Source organism: Buceros rhinoceros, unplaced genomic scaffold (genome assembly GCF_000710305.1).
Source record: "Buceros rhinoceros silvestris isolate BGI_N320 unplaced genomic scaffold, ASM71030v1 scaffold528, whole genome shotgun sequence".
Taxonomy (NCBI): Eukaryota; Metazoa; Chordata; class Aves; order Bucerotiformes; family Bucerotidae; genus Buceros; species Buceros rhinoceros.
Window position 1 is genome coordinate 1 of NW_010427221.1, and position 13,500 is coordinate 13,500.

Below are 13,500 nucleotides of genomic sequence, written 5' to 3' on the forward strand. Positions count from 1 at the left end.
GGACATGGGGCGCGGGGTGCCCCTGCCCGCCGCTGCCGGCCCGGGTTCCCGGGCGAGCGGGTGGTCTGGGGTGCTGGACCCTCTCCTTATCCGGCTAAAAAGCCTTTGTTAGGTGCTGTGTCGGTGATATACTAGTGATGGAAAATCTTTGTGTATTTTTTTCTTGTAATGATGAATCCTGCTTGAAAAGGTGTTGTAAGTCACTGTCACCGCTCACAGCCTGATTTTTTTGGCTCTAAACCACTTCACGTGAGTGTTAGCCCCCCGATATCGGGATGGGTTTGAAAATACAGCTTCAGGCTCTTCTAGCAAGTAGTTTAGTGTTCCAGCCAGGTGCAGTTTCTGGGAGGGCTATCCCTGCAAAAGCTTTTGGATAGGCAGAAGTTTATGTTCTTCTGTCGTGTACTGCCATTGTACTTTCTTCAGGGTTTGTTTTTACAGACGAGTCCTGCCTGTCTGTCAGGGACTAATAACTCTGTTGTCACTGTGTGTTCCCTGTTTGGACTTCCTGTCTGTTGTGTGTGGACTTCCCTCCCATGGACTTTCCCCTGAGCTGCTATGCCTTGTCCTTACTGTCACCCATCAGCAGGGTCAGTGTCAGCCAGGGCAATTGCTTGTAAATGTCACAAAACTGAGGGATAAATTTCAGAGAGATTTTATTGCTTCCTGTAAGCCCTTGAATGGCAATAGTGGAAACTGGTGTGATAGTGTTAAGGGCAGCACTTACAGAAATCATCTGCTAGCACCAGTGTCACTAACTGACGGTGGTAATATGAATAATGCTTAGCACAAACTGTGCCGCTTGGAGCTGCTTTAAATTTACTCTAGTATTAGTGTAGGCAAATCCATCCTGAATTTGAGTTCAGCTGCTTTCTCCCTATCTTGGGCATGATTGTCTTACACTTCGGAGGTAATTTCTATCTGTGGTAGTGCAAGTGCAAGCCCTGTGACTTCTGGAACAAGTTCTTCTCTTGCCCTGTAGTGCAGAAGGAATGTGAATCCTATGTGTTCTCTAAGAGTTACGTGAAACAAATCCCAGCCAGACTGAAATAAGGAGATAAATGGACCTCGGGCATGAAGTCTCAAATTGCATTCCGAGAAAATCTGGTGGCTATCTAACTTTGGGTACGTCTTGGCTCATTACATGTCTTCTTTCTTGAACTTGGTGTTCCCTAGGTTCATGCAGGCCTGTCCAGACTCTTCTTGAGAAGCAGGTTTGGGTTGTAATGTTTTACTCCAAACATGTACAGACAGGATCAACGTAGGAAATGCCAGCACTGTTCTAGTATGGCATGTGGTTAGGTGGCTTAAGGTGTGCCTTTACTTTGAAAGATACATAGTTGACCTCTCCATCCTTAAACTAAGAGTCACAGTGTTCTCTTAGGAAATGGAGATGTATGTTTGAATCTTCCTTATGCTGAAGAAGATGCTTAATCCAGATATTTAACTTCCTTTGCATGTGCTGTAGCCGTTAGGGTATTATTTGGATGGTGCTGACACTTCTGTAAGGTTGTGATCTCTGCCAAATTCAAGCCAGTGTCTCCTGAAATAAAATAACGTTTATCTCATCAGGGCAGGATTCTAGATGTCTAATTTAAGTGATACTTTTTTTTTTTTAAACCAGGCATTAACACTGGAGTCTGTTGCCAGTGACTACCTGAGCTGACCTTGCCACTAGGAAGCAGTATTGCTTTTTTCATCACTCTTGAAGCATCCTTCAGCAGGCATTTTCTGGGCACTTAAGAGCTTGACACAAATTTCTGAATTCTGCTGTTAAGGCTCAGCACCTGAAAACTCTTGCAGCCCAAAGCTGTAGGTTTTGGGTCCTTTGTTGGCTCTGACTCTGCATTTTGGGTGCTTTTTTTTGTCTTTAGATGTTAATGACTTGAAATGCAAGTGAGTTAGGTGTAACAAATAAGTTCTGCATGTGCATGAGGCATATAATGCTTTTTCTCTTCCTTGTGTCATGTGCTTTTACTTTAGTCAATAGGAGTTTGTTTATGAATAAGGATAATATTTACTAAAAATAGGCACAGAAGCTTCTTAGTTCCACACCCTTTTAGTTATTTTTGTACAGAAAAATTCTGGGAAAATGTGCATGTGCTCCACGGTGTTGATTCTGTTAATGGAATAGGAAGGGGCCTAGTTTTGTAACTGTACCATAAACACCTTTTATAGCCCAGCTACACTCGTATTTAACTATTGCCGCCTTCTAGACCACTATACTTGCAATGTAGTTAAATTTAATTAGGATCAGTATTTACTATTTCAGTTAAGTGTGCTGGTGTATTTAAGGCTTTTTTTTTTGGTCTCTTCTCTTTAGTAGTGTGTGATTGTGGAAATACGTAAGGATGTCGTGCTTAGATTTAGTTGGTGTTCTCAGGTTCTGTTTTTTGTTTCCATTGGAGAGCTTTATCGTTCTGCCAAGAGATCTGTGGAACAGAGCCGAAGGAAGAAATTTGTTTTAATTCTTATATACTGGGAGCTAATGATGGATCCATTTATAAAAAGGGATAAAATCTTTCCCACAGTTAGTATCTTTATTTAGCAGCTATTTAGTTTATTTCCAGGGCTTTCCCTTTGTGCATGTCCCCTCCGTTCCAGCCTGGCCTGCTCCTGCCACCTGCCCTACCCCCTGCAGTGAAATTCTAGTGGTATGTTTTGGGAATAAAGTTAGCTGATGCTCACAGAGCTCTGCCGTAAGGAATAATCTATAGACAGTTCAAACTCCTGGTCTTGGTGCTGGTTAGAATGATTCTAGGCAGCTTTGAAACATCATTAGGTGGTTTGAGAGATTTGTGTCCACTCTAAACCACATTGATTTTTTTTTTTTTAATTTTTATAAATAACAGAATTAATGTGATTTGAATTTGAATGACATCTCTTTTCAGCGTTCAAAGGTGATGATAGATTAGCATTGCTACTTTCTTTTGTTAGCTATGGTCAGGCAGCTTCAAATAGTGGGTAGCGGTGCTCATCTTGGAGCACCATGGGAGAATAATAATGAATAACAACTGCAGCATGGTAATGGTTTCTCTGGCCCCACTTGATAACTCTGGAGAATTGTTCTTTTAGTATTTGGTAAACATCCGCTCACCTACCTAGTGGAAGTAGTGAATGTATAGAAGCATATTATATAAAACATAGGAGAAGCTATACTTGTTTGTGCCTGTTTTAATTCTTCCTGTTCTGATTGTTTGTAACTTTGGTATTTGAATCAATTAAGATGATGATGAGAAATGTTCAAAATAAAAGTTTTATGAGAACAGTACTATATTTCCGATTCCTGGAAACATATACGTGGGTTCTCAGAAAGTATGGTCTCTCCTGTCATAAGTTGGCATCTGTATGAAGAGTTCTGTGGAGATTCTGCTTCCAGCAGTGCTAGTCCGCTTCAAGCAAGAAAATATAATCATTATACATCAATAATAATAAATTATTAATAATTACTATACATGAAAGCATTTTATGTTTTGTCGAACTAGTAAAATAATATTTTACTCCAGAAAGTCTCTTAAGTGTCCAAACAAGGCACGTTGTGCCCGTGCAGTGGGCAGTAGTACTGACAGGGACTGTTGGTCTGATCTTACCGCTGACTTGGATCTTTGTGTTCTGGCCTTTTCCTTTGCCTTCAGAGGGGAATATGGAACTGATTAGAAATAAAAATGAGATTTATTGCATTCAGGTGTTCAAATTTAGAGACAGAAATGGTTATGGAGTATCTTACTTCAAAGAAATCGCTTCTGCAAACTCATAGGTATCATGAATATGGAAGTCACCTTGGAACTTGCTTCTTTTTAAAAGGAGCTATTTACTTTTTTTTAATGCACATTTCTAAAATTCCTTGACTTAATTAACAGAATTGTCAGTTTAAAGAAATTGATGCTCCATTGAAAGTTCTGTAACTATTGCTTTGTGAAAGAAAAAATCCACATTGAAATTTCATGTATTGCGTTTCTGTTAATTACCTCTTCTATCTAAGTATGGTGGCTTTTTATAATGAAACTTCAGGTATGTATAACCCATGTTAAAAGAATGATCCATTGAACAACGGACACTTTAAAAGGTAAATAACTGGTGCTAAATGAATTTGTTTGACATAACAGATTTCTTTATGATAATGGAGTGATTTTAATTTCTTCACAGATAATGAAACTGCTGTCTATACACTAATGCCGATGGTTATGGCTGACCAGCACAGGTGAGAGCTTCTTTAAATTTCTTTTTTTTTTTTTTTTTTTTTTTTTTTTTTTTTAAAGGACCAAAACCTAGCATGTTTGCTAGAGCACTCTCAGGAGTTCTGCTGCTGAATTGCTGAGACATCTTCTGTAGCTGAAGTCCGTCATTGACTGTGTGCATCCCAGCACATTCTTACCTGAGAAACCTGTTTTGTTTTATGCTGTAATGGGAGCTGGCATTTGTTCTGTTGATGCCCATAGAGAGGTTTGTCCTAGGATAAGAACAAAAGCGTTGTTTTGCAACTGGGTTATAGCTCTGAGTATATATTTATTGATGGCACAGAAATTCTTAGTCTTGTTAGATGACTCAAAGACGTAGAGTAAGAGTTGGACAGTGAGGTTGATACTTCTGGGATAAGTCTGATGAGCAGCTGTTTCTCCTACCCAGTTGTCCTCAAAGTGGTTGGCACCTGGGGGCTATATAGTGCCAGCTAAGAGGTGCTGCCTTCTGAGGAGTTTTGTAGGCCAGCAGGTAGTAACTCTTAGTGAAACTGTAAACTGTTTATCTAATCAGGATAAACATTTGTTCTGCTACATGGTATCTTGTCAAGATAGTGTGCAAGGGTTTTAAACTATGTGGTCAGCTCATTACTGAAAGTTGAAATCACCACTTCACTTGCAGTTTTGCCTATTTTGAAATATTTTATCTTAACATTTTAGCTTTACTAATTTGTTAGGTCTCAAAGGGTCCTATTTAAATTTCTAATCCTATTGGCATATCATCTGTCCTTCTACTTCATCATGAGGATTTCACATACCAGTCTTCCTTCTGAACTTTGCCTGAGTTTGGGAAAGGTGCTGGATATCTGGTTAGGGTGTCTGTGTTGAGATAAGGAGGAAAAGGAGGAAAATGGCAATTTATAGTTCTTTTTTTTTTTTTCCAAACCAAAGCTATGAATTTATTTGTTTTCCATATTTGAAAAGAACTGATTTGACCATCTGGTCAAGTTCTTACTAGTTCACATTTGAAACAGTTGCCCAGTGTCACAGTTCATTTTTTTAGGTACAAGAACTGAAAAAATACTGTTAATGTGCAAATACTTGAAAGCTGTCGGATCTCTTGTTTAGAAATAAGTTGGAGGGAAAAGAAACTGTGATCAAGTAAGAAACAGAGTACTTGTGTACAACTTACATACTTTGCTTGGATACTGTGAGCTATTTTTTAATTAAAGCAATATTTCTCTTTGAAGGTCTGTCTCAGAGCTGCTATCAAATTCAAAATTTGATGTGAATTATGCATTTGGACGTGTGAAGAGAAGTTTGCTTCATATTGCAGCAAAGTAAGACTTACTTGAGTCCAGTCCAGAAGTTAACAATGAAAGTATTACCACAAATCTAAGGCACCAATGTAAGCTGGAAAACTCTGTAGTATCAGTTAACATTTTAGTTTTGCGCTCCTTTTTGTGTTTTGTTTGTTCTTTTAACAACGTACCTTCCTCATTGAGAGGACAGGTTTTACACGTCGTAGCAACTGACTTCCCAAATTCTAGCAAAGGAAGTTTGGTGGATACTTTTTTCCTTTCTGTGACATCTCCGTCTGTGAAGAAATGTAACCTTTATGTGTATCCTGTACAGCCGGGTTACTCTTGCCCTAGAGAAGTCTTGTTTATGGGTGCTGCTTGTTTTTGAAGTATTATAGAGCAGATGTTGCAACATACTTCATGTGACCATGATCAAAGAGAATATAATTTGAGCCCTTGCTTCTAGTGAATTTTTGCATAAGGATAATAGGCATCGAGTAAAGGATTTAAGTGTAAATAATCTAGGTTACAGGTTTGAAATTTATTGTTTACACAGCTTTTAAATAGGTGGAAATCTATATTGCCAAGAAACAGCCAGATTAACATAACATTAATGGAAATAAATCATAGTTTTTGAAATAGTCTTTCAGAAAATTAAACTTTAAACTAATGAATGAATGATCTATATTTGGGTCCCATTTTAAATATCTTGAAATTTCTTAATTTAAATTGTTAAAAATGAAACGTAAAAGAAATAGGAATAGTATTGCATGTAGATAGCAGGTGTTTGTGCACAATAAAGGTAGAAGTTCCAGCTTTTGAAGCAGGTTGTTCTAGAAATATGTTTCCAAAAATACCATCTCAGAATTACATGCTGCTTGTATAAAATTTACTTAAGTACTTACAGAAAAAAATACAAGCAAATTTATAGCATACATCTTAGAGGTGGCTTTGAAAAGCTGTATTTATTGATCATAAACTCTAGGAAACTGTGTTACACTTAGTTTCTCGATTCTCTTTTATCTTGGCTAGTTTTTGGGTCATTAAGAGGTCACTGAGATGCTGGTTTTGCAACTTATTGTACAGCTACTCTTTGGTTTGTTTGGGTTATTGTGTAGCAGTTCTGTCTCTGGGAAGAGAAGTAACAATGGATAAGCTGGTCATATTGGATTCAAAATTACTGTATGTTTATCCTCCCAATCATGTCTTCCTTTTGAAGAGTTCAGGAGTGAGATAAACATATAATGCAAAGTTTGTGTTCTTGGTGATGCTGATTATCCTGAAAAGCTGCTATATTGCAAAAAGTAAGAGGGGGTTACAGGTTCAAATCAAATACCAAAGAAATATTTGTATGAGTTTTAGAATTTTTTCTGATGTTTAAACTTTTAAATGTAACTTCTAGACACTGAAACGTTTAAAAAAAAATGATACCGGAATTGCTAGTTAATGGAAAACTCAGTCCTGTGAATAGATTGAAGATGAGGGAGCTGAGAGTAAACAGTAAGCAAAACATTTTAAGCAGTCAACATTTTGAGGGTTCACTGCTGGGTTTTAAAGTCACTGAAGTAGTGTAGGTGGCTAGCATCTCTTCATCGGTACGAGTTATCATAAGTCAGTTCTCACTGCACTGAAGTGTCTTTCCTATAGCTTTGTGTAACTTGAACGATGAGTCTGTAAAAACAGTTTTGTGTAAAGATTTTCTGCTGAATGTAATCTGTACATACTGTTGCTGTTTTCTTTACATCGATGTAGGTTTGGTTTGTAAATATTCTTGTTACAGTTTTTCCCTTCCTTATTTGTTCTTAGCTGTGGATCAGTTGAATGCCTTGTTCTATTATTAAAAAAAGGAGCAAATCCAAACTATCAGGACATTTCAGGATGCACACCTCTCCATCTAGCAGCAAGGAATGGGTAAGCAAAAGGTTTTAAAAATGCTTAAAAAGGTTTTGTGCATAATGCACTTGAGCTGACGCATCTGTACTATTTTTGCATAGTTGAAATGAAATACTTCTGAAGATAGGGATGGCACACTTACTAGGGAGCATTGCGGTTAAAATCCATACTTGGAATATTCAGAAAATAGTTTTTAATAAATAGTAAGTTATGTCTGAAATGCCTATTTCAGTGCCAGTCAGTTGAGTGTTTTCTGTTAAGCAGGAGCTTAATGATTCTTAGAACAGGGATTGAACAAGGGCTGCATTCACCATCCAGTTAACTAAGTAAGATTACTGGAGGATTGGAAGGGTTCAGAGATAGCAGATTTTCCTCAGTGTCTCCAAAGAAATTTATACGACAAGAAAAGTAATACAAAGTTTGCCTGCACAATATTAGGAGAGGGGGAAACCCCCCCCCCCAATCAAATCAGCGAGCAAGCATCTTTTCAAGATCTCTTCAGGTTTTATTTCTTGAATTTTAGTAAATGGAAACACACAGCTGATAACAGTAATGTCTTTTTCTTTTTAAAGCACGTGTGTGTTACAGTAAATGAATTGTATCATTGCTGATACCTCGGGAGGTATCGTTTAGTGACTTTTGTAGGAGAAGAGAGAAAGAAGCAGCCAAGTGGTACATGATGAAATGCAGCAATACACACAGGAGACAGTTGTGTGGAAAGGAGTCATGAGGGAGGTGTAAGGGGTACCAATTCAAAAGGAAAAGTAAGAATAAACTCTTAAGGGTAAAGCACTTTGAGCATTAGAGACCATTAAAAGACCGAACAAAATATGAAGTGGGAAAAACACCCCTGCTTTCATTGAGGCAGTTATTTTACTGTTGAAGATTTACACAGTGTAACAATGAGTGTCTCATTAAATAGTGATTTAGTTGTGTACTGTCAATGTGTTCACTGAAGTGCACAGACAGCATACAGATTATGAACTTCATGGATTCTCATCAGCTGAACCCCAGCTTCTTGTTTGCAGAGTGTAGTTCCTGTTGAGCTGAAGCTGTTAGAGTCGTGGTGAAGTACTTCTACACTCTCCACAAAAACATTCAGCTACACAACTGTTTTTGAGCCCTGTGCTGTCATAGGCTACACTTGCACTGTACGAGTCTCTGGTGCTACTGACATTCACTTCCCTTTTTTGCATACTGAGTACCAGTCTCTGTAAAAGTAAAACTACCTGCTATCATTTGTATAATGATGAATTTGAGTGGAGCTCTACAAAGATACTTGGTCTTTGTAAATGATTTTCCCTGGCTGGGTTTTAATGTATTCTTTTGTTTATAGCCAGAAGAAATGTATGAGCAAGCTGCTGGAATACAGTGCAGATGTCAACATTTGTAATAATGAAGGCTTGACTGCAGTAAGTGACAGTGATTATCATGGTGCTCTTAAAATTAATGAAGATTTTGAAGATTCTCATTTCTTAAGCTTCTGCTGTCTTATGTGTAAATAAATAAAACTGCTGTATGCCCAGTGCCCTTGAGAATCAAAAGATGTGATCCAAGTACCTAAGCACACGATAGTGTTGTTCAAAGCTTCTCTGTATGGAAAATGTTGGCAGAAATACAATCAAGTTTCAAATCGTATTTATGAAATACTTACATCATTGCTAAAGAAAACGTGAATCATCATTTTGTACTTAGATTCACTGGCTGGCCGTTAATGGACGAACAGAACTGCTTCATGATCTTGTTCAGCATGTCAGTAACGTAGACGTTGAAGATGCAATGGGACAGACAGCCCTTCATGTAGCTTGTCAAAATGGACACAAGACAGTAAGTTTCTGAAGTTTATTAACGCACAGGATTTGTGAAGAATTGGCTAATGACTGTGGTGTTGTGTGTGTTTTTTTATTAACTTCAGAGAAGTCATGCACATAATTGTTAGAAGTGTGAAGAACCACTGTTTGTCTTAGTATTGACTGCAGACACTTCCACAAGAACCACTAATTTAATCCTGTGGAGATGATTGTTCTTGGTGTTTATGGGAGTTTAAGTGACTTATTGTACACCATTCAGCTGTTCTCTAGTGCTATTATTGCCTCGTTCATTGCAGGTTTTGATGCAGCGTTAAACATTTGAAAATGTTCTTCCTTTTCAGGATGTGTTCAGTTCATAATTTCACCTGTTGTTATATATGTTAAATGTTGTAGCAATGCTTTTGAAATCTGAAGTAATCTTAATTTACTGTGAATAAAAATTGAACACAGTTTGGTCAGTTAGGTACTCATTTAACTTTGGAGGTAAACAAGTTCACATAGACTGTTCTTTTATTGATCTGTGCGAGTAATTTTTAGGCCTCACCTTGCATTAGGTAAGGCTGACTATTTGCTCTCAGAGTATAGGTCTGGATGTTTTACACTGCACCATGTAGAGTTACACAGATTGTCTTCAGGACTATTTATTGTTTAAAAAAATTACCTTTCTACCCAGATCCTTTCTGTTGTTGTTATCAGAGCTTGACTTTGAAAGACCAAATTCTGAGAGACTGTTACCTATAGGCTTGCCTACTATATGTGATTGGGATATAGCGAAAGTTGATTCAGTCTGCTCAATATCTTCATACTTCAGAATTTGCTTACTTATACATACAGCTTTTAGGAATTTTGATTTTGAGATTCATCATTGAAAATTAAATCCTTCAGTGTAATTAGACATGCATGACACTAGATAGTTGCAAGCTAGCAGACTTCTCTGTTGCTCTTTCTAATGCTGGCGTCTTCTTCTGTTCTAGACGGTGCAGTGTTTACTAGACAGCGGTGCAGATATCAACAGGCCCAATGTGTCAGGGGCAACTCCGCTCTACTTTGCTTGCAGGTTATATATTCTTAACTTTTGAATACTATGCTAAAAGTGAAATAGATTTTTTTTTTTTTTTTTTTTTTCTCCTTCTGGAGTAACAGGGATTAGAAAGTATAACATTTAGGAAACAAAAGCTGACTGGTATTTAATCTTGCCTCGTGCTTGAATGTAGTTTGGTGTCTCGTCTAAAAGGTTTTATTAGTACTGCAGGTTTATATACCTCTTTCTAACAGGCATGTTAAACACATAGCTGTACGTGTTCTAGCATGAGTCATAAATCAATGACTGCTGAATTTTTTTCTGAAAAACTGTGACCTACCAACTTAAAATCATAACTAAACTAAAATTGCAGCCTTTGGTAAGGCAAGTTAGAATATTTAACGTACATTGCGGTATTACAATGTATGTGACGTGTGCAAATATGCCTTGAAATTATGAAGTTGAATTGAAATTACACAGTTGCTTTGATCAGTTCTCTTTTCTTCATGGTTTAGTTTTATTTCACAACTAATCACGTGTGATAAATGACCTTATGTTTTAATTGGAGCGTTTCTGCTAGAACGTGTACTAAACGTGATTACAGGTTAAATAGTTCACCTATGATTCAATGTTAATCTAAACAAAAGGAGAAATGGGCTGACCTGGTGGCCTGCCAAGAGTTGTGCTGTGGGAGTCCTGCTCTCTGGAGTTAGAGTATGCTGGCTCTTGGCAGCTGAGAAGAGAAGTGGAGAATAAATAGCTGATAGATAATTGAATGCCTTGGTGCTTGGTTTAGGGACTGGTATTGGCATCCCCTTTAAAAGAAGCAAGCAACTTGCCTCGCTTTGGGGTTTTCAGTGAGAAGGGAATGTGCAAGTGCAGCACTGATGTTCTTTTAGAAATTAACAGTTGGAGCAGCTGGCACAGTAGAATGAACAGGCTGCATAGTGCACGTCAACGTCTCCTTACCAGAAGTGCCAGTTGGTGGTGCTGCCACCTGGGAAAAAAGGTTATAGATCCCTGATGACAGGGAGAGCTGATGTGGTAGCAGTGTCTGGTTACGGCTGGAGAAAGGGTATCAGTGCTCAAAGTCTTACTCAGACTCTGTTTCTTCAATGTGTTGGGTTGTGCACTCAGTCTAGAGAATTGCAGTGAAGAGGTGCTTCATGCAGGCTGTTGGTTTTAGCTCCTTTCTGAAATCTGGTGGCTGACTCTGAATGTTTGTTTGCATTGGGGCAAAGTTCCATATTACAATAACCTGTTGATTTCCTGGGCTGGAAGGACATGAGCAAGAACTCAGATGGGATTTGTTGAAAGACCAGTGAAGCTACCTCTTGCCCCTCAGCTGTTAACTGTCACTTTTCCTGTGCCCTTACTGATCTGTTAGTATGGGCAGCCTTGGTGTGTAACAGGACAATACATACTCATACATATTTGTGTAAAAGGCCGCACTGCAAACTAAGTTGTGATCTGAAACTTCATTGAAAAACTGGTATCTGTAAGCTTATGTGCAATGTCTTTTGTATCAGTCTGTCTTTTCACCCTTTAGGTACTTCTGTATTACATTTGTCAGTGTAGTCAACTAGTCTTTCAATATGTTTTTAATGAAGTCAACATCTAATCACTGATACCAAATTCCTCATTTTCTTCAGAAGAAAGGGTTTTGGAAAGTACATGCTCCAGGTCTTGAGGTATATAAATAATATTTGGCCTTACTTTCTTCTAGGCAATGATGGTCTGTTGGAATAGTTGGTTGTGAAATTCTCAACTCAAGGAAACATAAGTGTCCTACACAACCTATAAATAGATAAGGGAGAGTGTGAAATAGGCTCTGAACGGAAACGTAAAACTCATCGCTCTTCACGTTCAAAGGCTAGGCAAAACACTTGTATTGGTTAAAACAAGTTAGAGCCAAGAGTGATATGTCGAACTCTTGTGCTAAAAAGATGTTTTTTCAATAACAAAAAAAATTCTTACTAATGTTTTACTCATGGCTAAAGCACAGTTAGATTATTTGTTTTCACCAAATCTGGTAGAAGTGAGAAAATAACTCAGTTAAAGAAAACTTTGAAGTAAATTAGGGTGTGAATTGAGAAAAAATTATCTCTTTCTTTTTTTTTCCCCAGGCAATGCAGCTCGTTCATATTTATGAGGCTAGGCTAAGATAAATAATTTCTGAATGACGGTGGTGACTTTGGCTTGATAAATGGGCCATACCTAATTTTGCACAGTACTTCTGCGGGGGCCTTGAAAGGTAGTAGAAGACTATAAGTAGCGTTATCTTCCAGCCTGTGTTTAAGTTGCATACCATGACTATTTATTCTCTTGTAGCTTACGTTAGCTTTTTAGATACAGTGAAGTCAGATTTATCAGTCATAATGCAGCATTTATGCTCTACTAAGTATCTTTCTTCTCTTCTTTTGTGTAGCCATGGTCAGAGAGACACTGCACAAATTCTTCTGATGAGAGGAGCCAAATATTTGCCAGACAAAAATGGTGTTACTCCACTGGATCTCTGTGTACAGGTATTGAGTTAGCTTTTTCTGTGAACTTCCACCACTTACTACAGTGCCACCTGACCCATGTTATCTTTTTTTATTTTTAAGGCCTAGGAAAGATGATAGTCCTTTGGCGAAACAGAAACACAAAAATTATTTTATTAGAATTAAATCCTACGGGCAGGTTCCCAATTTGTACCCTTTGCAAAAGTCTTTAACGTCTTTAAAGACTTTGCAAGATTGGAGATCATGAGAAACAAAGAGTTTGCAGAACTCCATTTGACTAGAAAGTTTGAGAATCCTTGGTATAACAGTAATAGACTCCGTTTAGGTGCTTAACTGTTAACAAGTATGAGGTAAAGGCATGCAGAAAGGATTGATTTTTTTTTTTTTAATTTCAACTAATAGATTTTCTCTTCTCTTGAAGAGATATTGCTAACAAAACCAAACAAAATTTACGTGGTGCTGTGACTTTTCAAAGGTATTCCAAGTACTGTATCTGCATGAGGAACAAGAGTCTTGAGCTTTTTCGTTACTGTGTAAAACACAGTCTTTCTCGTTTGATGCCAAGTATTGTTTGTACTGCTTGCTAGGGTATCTTTTCTTGATTTGGGGACACTTAAACTTTTTTCTGTAGGATCAGTTTAAGGTCAGTGTGTAAATAATGCGTAATGAATGAATGGAGGCTTTCGCGCCTTTACTGGTAATCAGAGTAGAAAACTCTGAACTGGAGGTTAAAAAAAGTCACTGTGTTTGGTGGACACCACATTACCTTAGTGCATGTCGTTACTTCAGCAG

The 13,500-nt window shown here is 37.8% G+C and overlaps 1 protein-coding gene across 1 annotated transcript in view; it reads left to right on the forward strand.

The window, feature by feature from the left end:
- Positions 1–4,151: 4,151 nt before the first annotated feature.
- HACE1 (HECT domain and ankyrin repeat containing E3 ubiquitin protein ligase 1) overlaps positions 4,152–13,500 on the forward strand; it is a gene marked incomplete at its 3' end in the record, with an annotated part of 47,056 nt that continues 37,707 nt past the window's right edge. Inside the window, exons 1-7 of the mRNA XM_010141776.1 lie at positions 4,152–4,201; positions 5,429–5,518; positions 7,286–7,390; positions 8,709–8,784; positions 9,068–9,199; positions 10,158–10,240; positions 12,633–12,729. Of these exons, the coding sequence (XP_010140078.1) occupies positions 4,173–4,201; positions 5,429–5,518; positions 7,286–7,390; positions 8,709–8,784; positions 9,068–9,199; positions 10,158–10,240; positions 12,633–12,729 (612 nt within the window). The remainder of the gene's footprint in view (positions 4,202–5,428; positions 5,519–7,285; positions 7,391–8,708; positions 8,785–9,067; positions 9,200–10,157; positions 10,241–12,632; positions 12,730–13,500) is intronic.